The following is an 18793-nucleotide window of genomic DNA, read 5'->3' as shown; positions in this document are numbered from 1 at the left end:
CTCTCTCAGCCCCACCTACCTCACAGGATGTCTGTTGTGGGGAGGGGGAGGGAAAAGAGTTGGTAAGCCGCGGTTTATCCTAGTCTTAGAATTCTAGTTTCTCAGTAGGAAACAAACCGCAGTCTGCTAAAGGACCGTCTTCTCCTTTATGTTTCTGCCCAGGGACTAGGATCACAGGGAGAGGCCCTCCTGTTTGTTCCACCAAATCAAAGAAGCTCATCTGGTGGCCACACAGGAGAGAGCCTTTTTGGTGGCAGCCCCACAGTTTTGGAGCAACCTCCCCAGAGAGTAGGGTTGCCAGCTCCAGGTTTGGAAAGACCTGGAGATTTTGGGGGTGGAGCCTGAGGAAGGCGGGGTTTGGGGAGGGACTTCAATGGGGTATGATGCCTTAGAGTCCGCATTCCAAAGTGGCCATTTTCTCCAGATGAACTGATTTCTGTGGTCTGGAGATATGTTGTAATAGTGGGAGGTCTCCAGCTCCCACCTGGAGGTTGGCAACCCTACCAGAGAGGTGGCCTTCCCCCCCCCCCCACTTTCAGCCTTTAGGAGGCAGTTGAAGATGGTTTTATTCAGGATGGCATTTGATTAACGTAGTTTTCCTATTTATTGGCGGTCTTAAACTCTTGTTTTCAATTCTTGGTTTTGATGTATTTCGATGGCTATTGCTTCGTTTGCCTTGTAAGCTGCCTTGAGTTCCATAAGGTAGAAAGGCAGCTAATAAATGTTTTAAGTAAAATAAATAAAAAGTGCCTGAATGTGGACATCCCAACAGAAACTGCTTCTTCTTTTAAGCCAGAAGTCCTGAATCTTGGCTACGAGCGGAAGGGAGGACACGAGAGCCTGTCAAAAACTAGGCCGGGCTGATTCTCGCTAAAAAACAAAGCCCCCTCGGGAAATGTTATCTTAGTTTCCTGTATCTGTTGACAATTTTATTTTTGTTGTATTTCTCAAGAAATGCTCGTAACAGTATACATCTTCAAACTCAGTATTGTCCTATGTGTAGACGTATGGTGCCAGTCAGGGCTCTTTATAGAAAAAGCCCAGCAGGAACTCATTAGCATAATAGGCCACACCCAACAGCAGGAACTCATTAGCATATTGGGCCACACCCCTGACAGCACAGCTCATCAGCACATTAGGCCGCACCCCCATGTTACCAGAAGTGTGGTCATCCAGCCAAAGCCACCTTTCCCTTCTTATTCTGTTTACCTTGTTTGTTGTCAAAACCCAGGGCTTTTTTGTAGCAGGAACTCCTTTGCATGTTAGGCCACACACCCCTAATGTAGCCAATCCTTATGAGTTTCTGCTGTTGGGTGTGGCCTATTATGCTAATGAGTTCCTGCTGGGCGTGGCCAACTTGGGAGCCAGCCGGAACTCCGTTCCTGTGCGTTCCTGCCCAAAAGTAGCCCTGGTGCCAGTTTGAAGATAAGTAAAGGATGTTAAGAAGACTCTGTGTCCATGCGCAGGCTGGTTTTGTAGATCTGCACTCAGTCTTTACCCTCCTAAGCACACCCGGCAAAGGTGACCCTCTACTTCACAGTAGAAATAGCTACCAGATGTCAATGAGCTGTGAAACAATTGTGGGGTAAAGCCCAGCGGGATCCACCTTGGTCAGAACTTGTAAGACCGTGTATAAAAGTGAGGGGTGCACACCTTCAGATGAGGAAGGTTCTTGATGGTTTCTTGGAAAGCTTTGATTGTACCGATACACTAATATTGGCAAGAAAAAGGTAGCAGGTACAAATAGGTTGAACTTGACCTGGCTTGCCCAATCTCGGCAGATCTCGGAAGCTAAGCAGGGTCGGCCCTGGCTAGTATTTGGATGGGAGATCTCCAAGGAATACCAGGGTCATGACATGCAGGCAGGCAATAGCAAACCACCTCTGAACATCTCTTGCCTTGAAAACTCTGCTTAGTTGCCAGAAATCAGCTGTGGCTTGACGGTGCTTCCCACCACCACAAATAGGTTGGAAAGTGGCGCTCTAGACCTGGGGTTTTTTTTTATTAACAAGGGATTCATTGGAGCTTGCTCCCCAGCACAGAGGAGCTGCGGTGGCTCAAGTGGTTAAGACGCTGAACTGCAGGCTGTGGAAGGTCGGTAGTTCAGCAGTTCGAGACCCGAGTGTGCCGCATGACGGACTGAGCTCCCGTCTCTAGTTCCAGCTCCTGTCAACCTAGCAGTTCGAAAGCAAGAAATTGCAAGTAGATAAATAGGTACTACTTTGGTGGGAAGGTAACAGCGTTCCGTGCGCCTCGGTGTTTAGTCATGCCGGCCACATGACCACGGAAACGTCTTCGGACAGCGCTGGCTCTTCGGCTTTGAAACGGAGATGAGCACCGCAACCCTCGAGTCGGATTCGACTGGCTGTCGAGCAAGGGAACCTTTACCTTTACCCCAGCACCCCCCTTCCTGCCATGCTTCACTGAAAAGGGTTCATAATGGGAGGCAAAAACAGTGCAATCTGATAATCTTGCGTTGTGCCTCCTCTGTGCCACCTCCGGCTGGTCTGTTTGTAATGCATTTACATCCAAGGCAAGGAAGGAAACCACACTGCGCTTACAACGGCCCTTTGGGAAAAGGCTCTAGCCAGTGTGGATGGTGCCAAACGTCCACCTCCAGAGTCGGATGTATTTCCCTCAGAAGAACAGTCCCACTTAGCCTTGGTTAAGCGCGTGGACTCTAATCGGGGAGAGCCGGGTTTGATTCCCCACTCCTTTACTTGCACCTGCTGGATGACCTTGGGCAAGCCATAGTTCTGTCAGAGCTGTCCTTGAAAGGGCAGTTCTGGAAAGAGCTCTCTCAGCCCCACCTACCTCACAGGGTGTCTGCTGTGGGGAGGGGAAGGGAAAGGAGTTTGTAAGCCGCTCTGAGACTCCCAAGTGAAGGGTGGGGTATAAATCCAATCTCTTCCTCTTCTTCTCTTCTTCAGCCCCTAGATTAGAACTAATGAAGGCTGGTGTGGTGCAGTGGTTAGAGCATTGGGGTAGGGTTGTGCAAGACAGGTGCTGTTTGGGGGAGTTACGCAGATGTCAAGAGGATGCTCTTACCGCCATGTACTTCTGGAACAAGCAGGATGTTCTGAGGCGATAATGAAGAGTGATTCCAAGAAATGACCACAGCTGTGCTGAAGAATAAATTTTGGCAAGTCTTGAGTTGTGAGGGAAGCGGCACCTGCCGAAATCATCCCCCCACCTTCTTACACAAGTATGAAGAAGGGCCAGAAGAGCTCCTACTTTCCTGGATGATTCACCCGGTTCCGTCGGGTCAGCACTCTGTGTCACAAAGGAAGCAGCCAGATCAATGCCTGTGGGAAGATTTCATTGTTCTTTCTTCTCGGCAGGCAGCATCAGAAACTCTCTACCCCCGGGGAGGAGGCCTCACAAGTCTAACTGAATCCAGCCATTCCGCCACCACCCAGTCTTGCCCAATTCTCCTCCGTATCACGGCTTTTCCCACATGGTGTATGTCCATGCAGATATCATGGTCCCTAGCATCGCCTGTATGAGTGGTCACGTGCAATGCTCCCTCTAAGCTGTGGAGTCTTGTGAGCAAAAATGCTACTTGCTGAGCTACTGGCACTAAAGTTGTGAGCGAGCGATTTGGCTGCTGCATAAATTAGTTTGCTCTGGAGCCCTCCTTCCTGAGCTGAGACAGAAATGTGTGAGCCGGAGGCTAAAAACTGTGAGCTGGCTCACACTAACTCAGTTTAGAGGGAACAGTGGTCACGTGGGACCCTCCCCTCCTTTTTCGCCAGCAGAAAAGTTGGTTGGATCCAACCCCCTATTTTCACATTTCGCAATAACGGGAAAGCGTTCCGTTTTCACGCATTAGTAGGTTCGGAGAAAGAACAAACATACATCAAAGTAAACTAATTGTTCCAGAATGACTCTTGGTAGCATGCAGGGAGTTTTCCACTTGTTGAATGTTTACAAAAAAGAGCTTAACGTGCAGGTTTGGTACAATGACTTCGGTACGATGAGTCCTTTGGGCAGCTGGACTGGACAGGTGATTCTTCTCCGTTCCTGAGAAAGGTGGCTTTAGAAGTAAGAGCCAAGTGGTATGAAACCCCTTGCGCGCTGCCCCATATTTAGGGCTAGGGTATAACAAATGTTGGGATTGTGGCCAGAGGGGTTATTAATTTCACATTTCTTGGCTAGGCAGTGGATTGTTGACAGCTGATCACGTCAGAAATCCAAGCAACGGTTGGGCGTTATCCAACCTCTTCTGAGAAGTCTTGCGAACTTGTTACAGGGATCGAATGCACATGGTATCATGCCAGTAGAGAACCGAAATTGGACACCTGAGGTTTTATGGGAAAATTAACTTCTTAGAAGTCAGTTGCTTTTGAGGGAAATGGATGCCAGGAGATTTTTTTTTTTTTTACTTCATTTTCTCATGACTTTTGTAGAATCCGGAAGCACGCATCTGGCTAAACCGGGCAGATTCCTCTCGTTTTTATTGATAGCAGAAATGACAGTTTTGTGTAGCAGTTGACCAGCATGGGGAGACAATATGCTTCCGTGAATATGAGGTCGAGGAGGGGAGGCTGCTTTCCCCTTTATGTTTGTGTGGGGGGGGGGCATGCTTTGGGTGTTTGGAAGATAGTGCACCATGGGTGAAGAGTGTGGGCAGTGATTTGGACAGTCCGCAACTGAGATCGCACTTCTGCCACAAACTCATTTGAGTGACTTTGGGCAGACCCCGAGTCCCAGCCTTATCCTTCACGGAATCTCTGCCAATGGAGAACTCGGCCAACAGCCTCTTCCATGATAAAAGCCAGTGTCACACAGCAGTTAGAGTGCTGGACTCATAAGAACATAAGAGAAGCCAATGTTGGATCAGGCCCATGGCCCATCTAGTCCAACACTCTGTCACACAGTGGCCAAAAATACCAGGTGCCATCAGGAGGTCCAGCAGTGGGGCCAGGACACGAGAAGCCCTCCCACTGCTGCCCCCTCCCCGTACCAAGAATACAGAACATAACTTGCCCCAGACTGAGAGCCCCTATCTATACCTTGTGGCTAATAGCCACTGATGGACCTCTGCTCCATATGTTTATCCAATTCCCTCTTGAAGCCGTCTATGCTTGTAGCCACCACCAGCTCTGTGGCAGTGAATTCCATGTGTTAATCACTCTTTGGCTGAAGAAGTACTTCTTCAAACTGCCACTTGCCATAGAAGCTCAGTGGGTGGCCTTAGGCCTGTCAGTTCCCTCAGCCGAACGTCCCTCCCGGGGTTGCTGTGACAGTCAAATGGAGGGGGGGAGAACCACGTTTGCCTCCCCCAAGCTCCATGGAGGATGAGCAGGATAGAAATGCACTAAATAAACTCCAACACCTTTTGTACTTTGGGAAAGGCCCACAAATGAAAAAGGATGTGCCTTCAGCCGGTTGTGTGATCCATATGCACAAGTCTGAATTGCTGCTGAATTGCCACATCTGTGGCAACCAAGCTGTCAAGGAATCTTTTCCTCAAGAGAGACAAGCTCCTTTTTTGACATGGTTTCCTCCCCCAGAATATGCATGCGATCCTGCCTTCCTCCAAATCCCTCCTCAAAACCTGCCTTTTGGACATTACCGGCATGAAGCACTGCAGCAGCTTGGGTCACGTTGAAATTGGGCCAGGCTTAGCGACTGGCTTTCCATGTGGCTCTCAGGACGGACTAAATAATTTCCCTCTTCCCAGGGATCTCTGGAATTGTAGTTTGGTGAAGCAGCCCGGAAGTTTCTGGCAGTACCCTCATCAGACTACGGCTGCCAGAGAGCCACAACAATTCAACTGGTACAGTTTAAATAATCTCTTCTCCACAGGGTCCATCCAGACCTATAGAATCATAGAACCACAGAGTTGGAAGGGGCCAGACAGGCCATCTAGTCCAGCCCCCCTGCTCAATGCAGGATCAGCCTAGAGCAGTGATGGCGAACCTTTTAGAGACTGAGTGCCCAAACTGCGACCCAAAACCCACTTATTTATCTCAAAGTGCCAACACGGCAATTTAACCTGAATACTGAGGTTTTACTTTAGAAAAAACAACTCATACATTAACTTAAGATGATCCAAACAAAGTAAGGAAAGCAATCCCAAATGCTTTCATTGACTTAAAATTATTTGGCAGAGAATTTGACACTTTAATGATGGTCTGGGCCTGGCTGGGGCGATGGCACGCGTGCCCACAGAGAGGGCTCTGAGTGCCACCTCTGGCACCCGTGCCATAGGTTCGCCACCACTGGCCTAGAGCATCCCTGACCAGTGTTTGTCCAGCCGCTGCTTAAAGACTGCCAGGGAGGGGGGAGACTTCCTCACAGAAGAAGGATTGTGGGACCTGTCCATGGTGCTAACTCTTGCCCCTCAGATCCCTCCGCCAACACCTGCCATTTCAACAGGGACTCTTGCTAATCCCTTTAAGCCTCATTCACAACTATTAGCGAGCTTTATATTCCCAAAAACTACATCTGCCCGTATTCCCGTCACCCCACCCAGGGTACCCCTGCCCTGTCCCCCACCCCTGCAAGCTCTATCAGGGTTCTGACAGGCCTCATGTCTGCGATACAGCATATGCTTTGTATGCAGGCAGTGGTGTCGTCTATTCCACCACTGCGACCCCCAGCTCACCTTCATTATTCCTTCTTGTACTTCTCCCAAGCACATCCTGGTAACTGTAATTCCCAGAACCCTGACTTCAAATATCCATGTTGCAACCAGTGTTCCCTCTAAGCTGAGTTAGTGTGAGCTAGCTCACAGTTTCTTAGCCTCCGGCTCATGCATTTTTGTCTTAGCTCAGGAAGAACAGCTCCAGAGCTAACTGATTTATGCAGTAGCCAAATCGCTCGCTCACAACTTTAATGCTAGTAGCTCATGAAGTAGAATTTTTGCTCACAAGACTCCACAGCTTAGAGGGAACATTGGTTGCAATTCCCAGAAGATAGACTCAGGTAGATAGCCATGTTGGTCTGAAACAATATAACAAAGTTTGAGTCCGGTGGCACTTTTAAGACCAACAAAGTTTAATTCTGGGTATAAGCTTCCATGTGCATACACACTTCTTCAGATACATTGAAACAGATTTCCTTAAGCCTTGCGTACTGGTAGAAAGCAGGTGGGGTGGTTAGTTGCCCGGAAGGGCTAGTCAGAGTCAAGGTGCATAAGTAACTGGGCGATTATATCTGAGATTGGATTAAGGCCGTTGGTAAGACCTGTGAATGGCGGCAAATTAGCAAACAAATACAGGCGTTAACAACCTGATATGAGACCTAAGTTGGAGTCCAGTGGCACTTCCAAGACCAACGAAGTTCAATTCCGGGTATAAGCTAGGACTGAGAGACTTAGCCAGGGGTCGTTTCATAGAAAAAGAGCTAGGGGAACTCATTAGCATAACTCATTAGCATATGCCACACCCCCTGACATCACTGGAAGTGTGTCATCATGAGGCCACACACCCCTGACATCACCAGAAGTGTGTCATAAGGCCACACCCCCTGCCATCACCGGAAGTGTGTCATAAGGCCACACCCACCACTCAGTCTTAGTCTTAAAGGTTAGTCTTAGAGGTGCTATTTGTTAGTCTTAAAGGTGCTATTTGAACTCTTGGACTATTTTACAGCAACAGATTAACACAGCTACCTCGGGGAAGCTCCTGGATGGGGCTGGGAGTCCTTGCGCCGGCCACGTGGAGTGGCCTTGGCCAGGCAGAGGGAGAGGACGCCAACTTACCCTCCTGCTTCTTCCTCCTTCTGCAACAGAATGAGGCTGGAAGAAGGGGGCGGCCAGAAGAAGGGGCGGGGCTTCGTCATGTGCCCCGCCCCCTGCAGCTCACCCAGGGGAACTGCGATCCCCCCCGAAATGACCTCTGGACTTAGCATGTGTGGATGTACACTTCTTCAGATACATTGAAACAGATTTCCTCAAGCATTACATATAGGTGGGGGGGGTTAGTTGCCAGGAAGGGCTAATTGGATCCAGATGAGTAGCCGCGTTGAACTGAAGCAGTAGAACAACGTTTGAGTCCCGTGTCACCTTTGAGATCAACCAAGCTTTATTCAAGGTATACGCTTCTGTGTGCGTGCACACTGATAAGTGTGTGTGCACACAAAAGCTTATACCTTGAGTAAAGGTGCCACTGGGCTAAAACGTTGCTCCAATTTTTAACGGCAGTTGAATTCTCAAGTTTCGAGGGTGGACCTCTTCCCGGCCTTACTTTGTAATTGCAAGCAGCTGCAATGGAAGAAGTGTCATACAGCTGGAAGTGGGAAAGCTCTGTCAATAGATTAGAAATAGTTATGTAAAAGCTCCAGATGACATTTATGACTTCTGTTAAAAGCTGCTGAGAACTTTTGGGGCTGCCAATTGCTAGAGCCCCGGAGGCTTCTCCAGCTTCCGTCTTTGCAAGAGTCAGTGTACACAATTGCAGACCTCACTTCAGCACCCCCCACACACACACACCCCTTGTAGAGTTTATATATAGACTAGAATTAGATTGGATAGTCAAATCAATATTAATATAGTGCTGTTGTTGCAACCAGCTTACAGGGACACCCCCCCCAGGGGGGTCTTTCTCAAACTGTGTGCTGCAGCACAGTTAGGGTGCTGCAAAAGAATGGCTGCTGTGCCAAGAGAAATAAATGAATCATTGTTCCCATGCCTGTACCCGCATTGGAGGCTGCCCACTGCAACTCTGTATGATTTACTGTTTTGACCGCACTGCTTTCCAATCAGACTCGTTGGAGGAGTGAATAATTCTGTGATCTTTCTGCATCGAATTTTGATCGGAATTCAGGGCTTTTGTTCTGGGGGAATGCGCTGGAACGGAGTTCCGGAACCTCTTCAACCAAATTCTTTTTTAAAATGTTCAAAAGTTCACAAGCTTTCAGTACACGGATTGAAAACTTCACTTCCCTCCTGAGAGTTCCGGCACCTCTTTTTCCAAAAAAAAGAAGAAGAAAAAGAGCCCTGTTGGATCATTTGTTATTCTCAAAGCAGAGATTATCAGAGTTATATGCCCAAGAATAATGATTCACACCAACACATAGTAGGTTCCTTTGAGGGCAGGATTTTTTTCTTTTCTTTTTGTTGTGGTGCAGGAGTGGCTGACTTCAAACAAAGTGCGAAAACGTCAAAGAGGAGGATTTCCCCATTGCAATGAACCACCTTCTTGGGAATCCGAGAAGCCCTGCCGTCAAGATCTTTTGTATTCTAATCAAATTGTTCTTCATATCCAGAACCAGGTGTAGCTGTTTTTGATTTAGGCCACTGATGGCTTCCATCTTTCTTCCCGTGTCACCTGCATCAGGTACTTGACACCTCGGATGTCCCTGGCGGAGTGGTGAACATCATCTCTGGAAACCAGGACCATCTCAGTCGGGGTTTAGCGGAGCATCAAGACGTACAAGCCGTGTGGTACTTTGGCTCCAAGGAGGTGAGTGTTCCTTGATGGTTGCAGTGGGAAATTGAGGTGGCCCCGGAAAAGCACAGAATTGACAGTTCAGCTTCCATAGTATCTTTGTTTTTATTCTTAATGAACGACACAAGTTTCTAGTCTTTCCAGCTGCAAAGATAATGCCTCCCCCATCAGGCAAAGGGCATGGGCTGTCTGTACTGCACAGAAAATAAAATTAAAATTCTACACCTAAAAGTTGTGTGAAAAATATGAATTATGCACACTGATTAAATGGGCATGATTTATCTTGCTTTGCATAATTTATTCTACTTTTGCTAGACACAGGAAAGGTTGCAAGGGCACTAATGGAAATGATATTAGGCACTGGAAATGATTAGCCACTGGAAACGATATTAGGCAACTCCCCTGACTTCTGAATGTTAGTAGGAATTGCCTATGCACCTTCAAGCACCTTCAAGCAAATGTTTCTAACTTTAAAAACAAGAAAGTTGCCTTTGGAGGGGTTGTTTTCGAATGAAAGCCGAGATTCTTGGGTTCCCGAATTCTACACCTGCTACATTTTTCTCAGCTACTGCACTACCTCAGTATGGATCCAACTTTTTTCATACTTTCTCAAGGAAAGCCCAGAAATTTGTGCAGAGATTTCCTGTTCATTCTGGGCTGGAATAGTTCATCGGAAGGGAGAAAGGACTGGTTTGTGCACCCTGATCAAATTCTTGGGAGCTTCCATGCCTTTCCGTTCCTTTGTGTTTTATTGGTTTATTTATTTATTTTGGTCTAGTATAATATACACTCTCAAAGAGGTATAACATATATGTTATAGCAGACAAAACGAAATCATCTTCGAAAAATGAAAACATATCCTGCATGTAAATGATCTTTAATATTATTGGTTATACATTGAGCTATACTTACGTTTTAGCAGTTATACTTCAATTAATTATAAAAATTTAATAAAACTATAAATAAAAAAAGAGAGAGAGAAAGTAGACAAAGAGAACTATTTCCCTCTCTCCCAAGTTACTAGAACCCGAGGGCATCCGACGAAGCTGATGGGCAGTAGGTTCAGGGCAGACGAAAGGAAATACTACTTTACACAGAGAGTGATTAAAATGTGGGATTCGCTGCCGGAGGATGTAGTGATGGCCACAGGAATAAACAGCTTTTAAAGGGGATTAGATAGATTCGTGGAGGATAAGTCTATCAGTGGCTACTAGCCATGGTGACTGAGGGGAACCTCCACATTCAGAGGCGCTAAGCCTGTGAATCCCAGAGCCAGGGGGCAATATCAGGGGAAGGCCTCGGCCTCTATGCCCTGTTGTTGGCCATACAGCAGTGATTTTTCCAGCACTGATTCAGTGTAAGGAAAACAAGCTGATAAGAATCAGCCTTAAATCATAGGGGATATTTAGGACAGTTGAACTTTACCCTGACTGAACTCATTTACGCACAGTGCAAACACCAGATCACTTCCGTGTTTCCCATCAATCACCCACACTGAGCAGCTTTGCTCCTGCCTGGAAGCTGCCTCTGCTCTGGGCATCGTGGCCTGGTCACACCTTGGTAAATAAGTTGTACCTGTAACTTCCCTGTTGCTGCTTGAGGCCACTTTTATGCTTGTGCAAGAAATCTTCTCCATCACTGGAAAAGATGGTTACAGCAGAGGTCATTTTGGGGGGGATCGCAGTTCCCCCGGGTGAGGTATGGGGGCGGGGCACATGACGAAGCCCCGCCCTTGCTTCCGGCCGCCCCGCTTCCGGCCGCCCCGCTTCCGGCCCTCATTCAGCCAGGGCCGGGACCGTTGGGGGCGGGGGGTGTGGCCTTATGACACACTTCCGGTGATGTCAGGGGGTGTGGCATATGCTAATGAGTTATGCTAATGAGTTCCCCTAGCTCTTTTTCTACGAAATGACCCCTGGGTTACAGGCAGTGTTCCCTCTAAGCTGAGTTAGTGTGAGCTAGCTCACAGTTTTTAAGCCTCCGGCTCACACATTTTTTTCTTAGCTCAGGAAGGAAGGCTCCAGAGCAAACTAAGTTGTGAGCAAACCAAATCGCCTGCTCACCACTTTAATGCCAGTAGCTCACAAAGTAGAATTTTTGCTCACAGGACTCCACACCTTAGAGAGAACATTGGTTACAGGTACATATCTCCCAGGGACACGGTTGGGGGTCATTAAGGTACCCTTTATTGTTGAGCACAGAATTACTTGCAAAGCGCAGGACCACTTACAATTCGCCCCCTCTTTTTGTGCTTGTACAGTTTGACAGATCCTTTAAATGGCCTGCCGTGGAAATGTTGCCTGGGGAGGCAGGTATACCACACTCTGAAACTGATGCTCACTTGGAGCAGGTGGCTGGAGAGCTAGGCGGGCCATGCTGCTTTGGACCAGCTCAAAAATATTAATACGGTTGAGAAGGCTTTGCCTTTCCTGCTCTCTCTATTTTTTTAAAGTCTCTAACTGTTCATCTCTGCCACCCTGCCTGGGTCTCTCTCTTTTCTTTTTCCTTTCTCTTTCTGGCTTCCTCTTGCTTTTTCTTCTTCTAACCTGTTTTTTTTCTTTTACTTCTCATTCTTACAGTACAACAGAAGTTGGCTTTTGTAATGGTCCATAATGGAAACATGCTTCTCTGCACCAGTTTGGTGCAGTGGTTAAGTGCGCGGACTCTAATCTGGGAGAACCGGGTTTGATTCCCCACTCCTCCACTTGCACCTGCTGATGTGACTTTGGGTCAGTCACAAGCTCTGGCACAGCTGTCCTTGAAAAAGAGCAGTTTGTGTCAGAGTTCTCTCAGCCCCACCCACCTCACAGGGTGTCTGTTGTGGGGAGGGGAAGGGAGAGGAGTTTGTAAGCCGCTCTGAGACTCCAAGTGAAGGGCGGGGTATAAATCCAATCTCTTCTTCTTCTTCTGTGAGAAATCTGTTTCATAGAAAAGTTAGAGGCTTCAAAAAGGGGGGCACCCCAGAACCCTTCCAGAATCCTCTGCAATTCACAGAGGTTCCATGGCAGACATGTAGGAGTTCCACTGTAATGTGAGAAGGGTACCTAGATGTTCGAGAGCTTGGAAACCACTGCTTTAAATTAATTAACTATGAACCAGCACTTTACGAGCTTCCTCAGAGCTCTCAGTCTGTGTTCCCTTTACAGTCTTATAAGGTATGGTGGACATATGCAGAAGACAGGGCCTTTTCAGCAGTGGCACCAAGACAGTGGACTTTCCAATCCAGCGAGGTTCACTCTACTCCATTTATAGGGCTTTAAGATGTTATTATTGGAGCTGCGGTGGCTCAAGTGGTTAAGACGCTGAACTGCAGACTGCGGAAGGTCAGTAGTTCAGCAGTTCGAGACCCGAGTGTGCTGCATGACGGAGTGAGCTCCCATCTGTAGTTCCAGCTCCTGCCAACCTAGCAGTTCGAAAGCAAGAAACTGCAAAGAGATAAATAGGTACCACTTCGGTGGGAAGGTAACAGCGTTCCGTGCGCCTTGGTGTTTAGTCATGCCGGCCACATGACCACAGAAACGTCTTCGGACAGCGCTAGCTCTTCGGCTTTGAAACGGAGATGAGCACTGCAACCCTAGAGTCGGATTCGACTGGCATTCGAGCAAGGGAACCTTTACCTTTACCTTTTTAAGACGTTCTAGGGAGCTTTGGCAGATATCTGAGTGGTTCAGCATCCTAAATAGCCCAGCCTAGCCCGATCTCATCAGAGCTCAGAAGCTAATCAAGGTTCAGCCCTGGTTAGTACTGGGATGGAAAACCGCCAAGGAAGTCCAGGACTGCTACGGAGAGGCAGGCCATGGCAGACTTCCACTGAACGTCTCTTGCCTCGGGGTCACCATAAGTTGGTTGTGACTTGACGGCACACTTTCCCTTCGACTTAACAACGGCTCCTCTGGATCTTGCTGTCCAGTTTGCTATATTTTGTCTATTTTCAATTTTTTTAAAAAAAAATGTCGTTTAGATTTCATAATATTTTGTTAGATACTTTTAAAATACAAAAAGCTAGAATCTAAATATGTTTGTTTAATCTGTAAAGTTTATTCCTACTTCTTTCGGTGAGAGCCTAAGAGTCCATCCATTCCACTTGTTGTAGGAAGGCTTCCCCCAGTACCAGAGCTGCCTATTGCCGTTGCAAGGCTCTTTCAGGCAGGACAGGTCCACAGAAACCAGCCTAGGAATAAATGAAGGTGTTCGGCAGATCTAAAGATCTCTCATGGTGTGCTTTGATTTTCCCCCACCACCCCACCGCTTTCCATCTGCAGGGTTCCGCAGCTGTGGAATGGGCCTCCTCTGGGAACCTGAAGAGGACCTGGGTGAATTACGGAGCAGGGCGGCGTTGCTGGTCCGACCTGCAAGAAGGAGCGGGGGAAGAGTTTCTCTACCAAGCCACACAATGCAAAAGCGTCTGGATGCCCATGGGTGATATATTCGCCAACTGAGGCTCGGGATCAGTGGGCAGAACTGCAAGGCAATCGACAAAGGGTCGGGGAGGGGGGAGAGAACTGTAAGAGCCGAGAATAAAGACTGTTTGGTAGCAATTTGTAAAAACTGCTGCGGAAGTCTTGCCTCATTTGTAGCTGGGAGGGGAACCGCCGTTCTCTGAACCGGGATGCACGGAACAAATGTAGACGTCATCTTCCCTTCTCCAGGTCTTTTGCTGCAAAAAACATGGCTGCAAAAAGGGGGGAAATGCAGAGGTCATTTCGGGGGGGATCGCGGGGGATCGCAGTTCCCCCGGGTGAGGTACAGGGGCGGGGCACATGACGAAGCCCTGCCCCCTGCTTCCGGCCACCCCGCTTCCGGCCCTCATTCCCCACCCCTGCCTGCCTAGGGCCAGGGAGGGCCTTTGCGGGGCTTCCTTGCACTCCTGCCGGCCTTGCAGGTCCACCACCGGGCCCCTCATGGGGCTCGGCAGTGGAGCTGCAAGGCCGGCGCCGGCGGCCGGGACCGTTGGAGGTGGGGTGTGTGGCCTTATGACACACTTCTGGTGATGTCAGGGGGTGTGGCCTTATGACACACTTCCGGTGAAGTCAGGGGGTGTGGCATATGCTAATGAGTTATGCTAATGAGTTCCCCTAGCTCTTTTTCTATGAAACAACCCCTGGGGAAATGACTCTCCCTCCAAGAGGTTTTGCCTTGGGGAAATGGCATGAGGAGGAGGCAGGAGCCCCTCCTCCCTCCATGGCGCAGTTCTGAGCTGAACTGGGTTCGCACCAGTTTTTAAAATGACATTCCTACAGTTGTTGTGTCACTGCAGCCATGTCTCGTTTAGCCCCTAGATCCCAGTGCCCCCCCCCCCAACACACACACGCTGCTCTGCCCTCAATGATGCTCAAGAGCCCCGGGTGGCAGGGATCATCTTGATGAAGGTACAGCTAAAGGGCCGGAAAGATCTGCCCATCGATTCGCTTGCACGAGTGAAGGCAAAGGGCTCTTCAGTCCTCCACCCACCCCTGGATACGGGAGATGACGCACCAAGGCCTTGAAGGTCTCCCAGGCAACAGACTAAGGTAGTAGAATTCAGAGGTCTGGCAATCAAACTCCGCTACTTCAGCCTGCAGGAGGAGGAGGATGCCTGTTCTGAAATATTCTTTCCCGTAATAAAATCCCACGTGAGTGGAAATAAAGAGAAAGCTATTAATGGCTGCCTTCCTCTCTTTGCCTTCTGGGTTTTCTGCTTGCAGGGAGCTTTTAGCATTCCAAAATGGGACCCTCCGCCTGCCGTCCGAAGCAGTGCAGTCCATCCTGGCACCTCAGGTCTATTCTGTCTCATTGCACAAACCCCTTCTGCAGGGGTCATTTTGTAGAAAAAGAGGTGCAGGAGCTCATTAGCATAAGTCATTAGCATAACTCATTTGCATATGCCACACCCCCTGACATCACCGGAAGTGTGTCAGAAGGCAACACCGACCGCTTAGGCTCCACTGGACTGTTTTAGATTGCTAGCTATTGGGGGGGGGGAACGTGCAGATCTGTCCTCGCAGAGGAGGGAGAGCTTGTACCTGAATAAAACTTGGTATTAAAGGTGCCACTGGACTGTTTTGGACCGGGGGGCCGGGGGGGCTCTGCAACTTACCTGGCTGCTTCTTGCTCTGACTGAGGGCTGCTGGGAGCAGGGGGTGGGGCTTGTTGCATGTGCCCGGCCCCCTGGGCTCTTTACTGCCGGAGCGCCGCTCCTGTGCACTCCTGCAGGAAATGACCCCTGCCCCTCTGTCAGGGGATGAAAACTTACCTGCCCCCAACTAGTGGGCAATGCCATGGATTCAGGGGAAGGAGCACCTGATGCTTTCTGAGGGCCCCTGCAAGGCCTGCACACAAACTGCTGTGCCCACTTCCACATGGCAGGGATCCTGGCCAAGGAGGACTCTGGACTACAGGACCCAAGCTACACTGGGGGGGGGGTTTCCAATGGAAGGCGGAAGAGCTGACTGACTCTACCCCCTCCCCTTTCATATAATTTTTATTTACGATATAATCAAGGTGTGCAGAAAGCAAAAGGGGGAAAGCTGTAACAAAAAGTCATTAAGCATAATTCATCAAAAGCGTTTACATTTTCCATTTCCTGAGGACCCAATTCTAATATATATAGATCAGAAGTAGAATATCAGCTCAACTCACAAAAATTTCTCAAAATATCAATATCCTTTTTTTAAAAAGCACACCAATTTTTAAACAATTTAATACGATAATTTTAAATGTATAACATAGATTTATAACTTATAAATTATAATTTATAACTTTTCTAGAAATGAAAAAAATCTACATATTGCTTACTTAATATCATTTTTAAGTCTTTTAAATAAAATAAATATTACATGCACTAAGTATCCAAAAGGAATAATATGCATTCAAAATGACTATAATATAATGTCTCCCTGACTTTCAGGAGGTGCCCGTTTACCCCCCTCCCCTTTCAAGCTATGGCCCTGCCGTGGGTAGTGGCCTCAACCAGAAGGGGGACTGGCATACCGATGCTGGCATTCCCCAGCACCCTGCATGTATGAACCAGGTCTAATTGGTGAGGAGCGGTACCTTGGGTGAAGGGGACCTGCGTCTGAGGCATGGGACCCCTGCCCGAGGGTCTTATGCATCGACATTTGCATCCCGCCCTTCAGCCAGAGCAGCTGGTTAGCCACGGTGTGAGACAGGATGCCGGACAAGATGGACTGCTGATCTGAGACAGCAGGGCTGTATGTTCTTATGTTAAGGAACTGGTTCCCCAGACATAGTCAGCACCACAGTTAAAAATCACAATGATAACATGTTCCCTAACAACACTGGTCCTGAAGCTACTATCGGTCCATTTAATGGGGAGCGGACCCAGGTTCCAGTGTTGTGAGAAAGGGAGAAAGATATAGCCAATTTCTCTACACTGGAATTTTATAAACCTCTGTAAACCTCACACACACACACATTCTCAGCTGTCTTTCCCCCCTCTCTTACATGCGTGGCCCACACTTTCCTTCGGCCACACTTCTCAGATTCTCTGTTCTGAGCAATCTGCATCATTAGTCATCTTTCCACCATAACCCCCAACGGAAAACCCACCTGCTTTTTGTGGTATATGTAGTGTCCTGCTCTTTCCTGCCCACTGCCTCTGGGCAGTGAAAGGGGCTGCAGTATTTGCAAAGCCTCAGTGGAAGGCGCAGGAAAGGTCACAATGGAGGTGTGTGGAGAAGGGGGGGAAATTCTGAGATGAGCTGGTGTGTTGATGACTCAGAAAAATGAAAGATTGCCGTTTGTGGCAGCCACGCGATGGATCACAGAGGCTACTTACAAATAATTCCAATGCAGGGGGAGGGGGCTCTCAAAGATGTGTTTTGAACTGGGGAGTAAGCCCTACTGAGTAAAGTGGGACTTACTTCTGAGTAAATATGCACAGAGTCGTACTTGGTTGGGAGCAGCACACCCTCTGTCTGGTTGGGAGCAGCACACCCTCTGTCTGTATTCATGCTCCCGAATTTGACCTCTGTTGACTCCTTTAAGGTTGTCAGCTCCGGGTTGGAAAATATCTGGAGATTTGGGGGATGGAGCCTGAGGAGGGTGGGATTTGGAGAGGGGAGGGAGTCCGCGTTCCAAGGCAGCCATTTTCTCCAGGTGAACTGATTTCTGTCACCTGGAGATCCGTTGTAATTGAAGGAGATCTCCAGCCACCACCTGGAGGTTAAAAACAAAACCAAGGAGCAGCACAGAAGAATTATGCAAAACCAAGGAAATAATCTGTGCTCAGCCATAAACAACCGTAAGTCTTAAACAATTGTATCAAAATGTAATAAGCAGGGCTTTTTTGTAGAAAAAGCCCAGCAGGAACTCATTAGCATATTAGGCCACACCCCTGACCATGCAGCTCATTCGCATATTAGGCCACACCCCCATGTTACCAGAAGTGTGCTCATCCAGCCACACCCACCTTTTGCTTCTTATTCTGTTTACCTTGTTTGTTGTCAAAACCCAGGGCTTTATTGTAGCAAGAACTCCTTTGCATGTTAGGCCACACCCCCTAATGTAGCCAATCCTAATGAGTGTCTGCTGTTGGGTGTGGCCTATTATGCTAATGAGTTCCTGCTGGGCGTGGCCAACTTGGGAGCCAGCCGGAACTCCGTTCCTGTGCGTTCCTGCCCAAAAATAGCCCTGGTAATAAGGATGTAATAAAGAGGACACGGTCCAATGTAGTACAAATATAATGAAATTAAATATAACGAGGTGTATTTTACATACCACAGGACATAGATATATTTAAACGTTATCAATTCATATACCAGAAACTCCAAGAAGATGGAATGCAGTCTCCCAGTTTTAATAGTCCTATAGGAATTCAAGGATTCACTGGAGCCTGGTAGATGAACTAATGTAGGTTCCTCTGATATTCTTTATGAGTAAGCTAGCTGATAACAAGCCGCGTTTCACTAAAGGCTTCTTCAGAAAGATAGAACTCTGTCTTCTATAAATATGCACATAAAAATCTTACCACGACTCAAAGATGGAAACACAAAGCAGCCTTCAGCAGAATTTAAAATTACAATTACCTGCTCCAAAGGGAGAAGATTTCACTGACATATTGTTTCCTTGCACAAGGCTGCTGCCAATCTTAAGTCAAAGTGCAAAAAGGAAAAGGATCAAAGTGCGTATACAAGACCAATGTTCCAAAATACAGGACAAAATACATAGAGATTTCCTGTTTGTACATGTCATCCCATTAATGAACTGAGCCAAACATTCAGCTATGAAGTTTCTTCTTCTGATGCGGTTTGGTTCTTATATTTAGTAAAAATGTTTATATATATGAAATACCCTTTCAGGTTGAAATGAAATTCAGGTTCATTATTGTAAAAATATTCCTTATGGCTCTTTAATATTCTTTAGAAACATAGGAAGTATATAGAATACATAGAGACAAG

General features: G+C 47.8%; 1 protein-coding gene across 1 annotated transcript in view; it reads left to right on the top strand.

The window, feature by feature from the left end:
• The window catches only part of ALDH16A1 (aldehyde dehydrogenase 16 family member A1), a 60286-nt gene extending 46372 nt beyond the window's left edge, over positions 1–13914 (top strand). The window contains exons 16-17 of the mRNA XM_015418537.1: positions 9288–9413; positions 13658–13914. Coding sequence (XP_015274023.1) covers positions 9288–9413; positions 13658–13834 — 303 coding nt within the window. The 3' untranslated portion in view covers positions 13835–13914. The remainder of the gene's footprint in view (positions 1–9287; positions 9414–13657) is intronic.
• Positions 13915–18793: the final 4879 nt, after the last annotated feature.

Source organism: Gekko japonicus, unplaced genomic scaffold, assembly GCF_001447785.1.
Source record: "Gekko japonicus isolate JY-2015 unplaced genomic scaffold, Gekko_japonicus_V1.1 scaffold299, whole genome shotgun sequence".
Taxonomy (NCBI): domain Eukaryota; kingdom Metazoa; phylum Chordata; class Lepidosauria; order Squamata; family Gekkonidae; genus Gekko; species Gekko japonicus.
The sequence above is the reverse complement of the archived record's forward strand: the minus strand, read 5'-3'. Positions and strand labels throughout refer to the sequence as shown.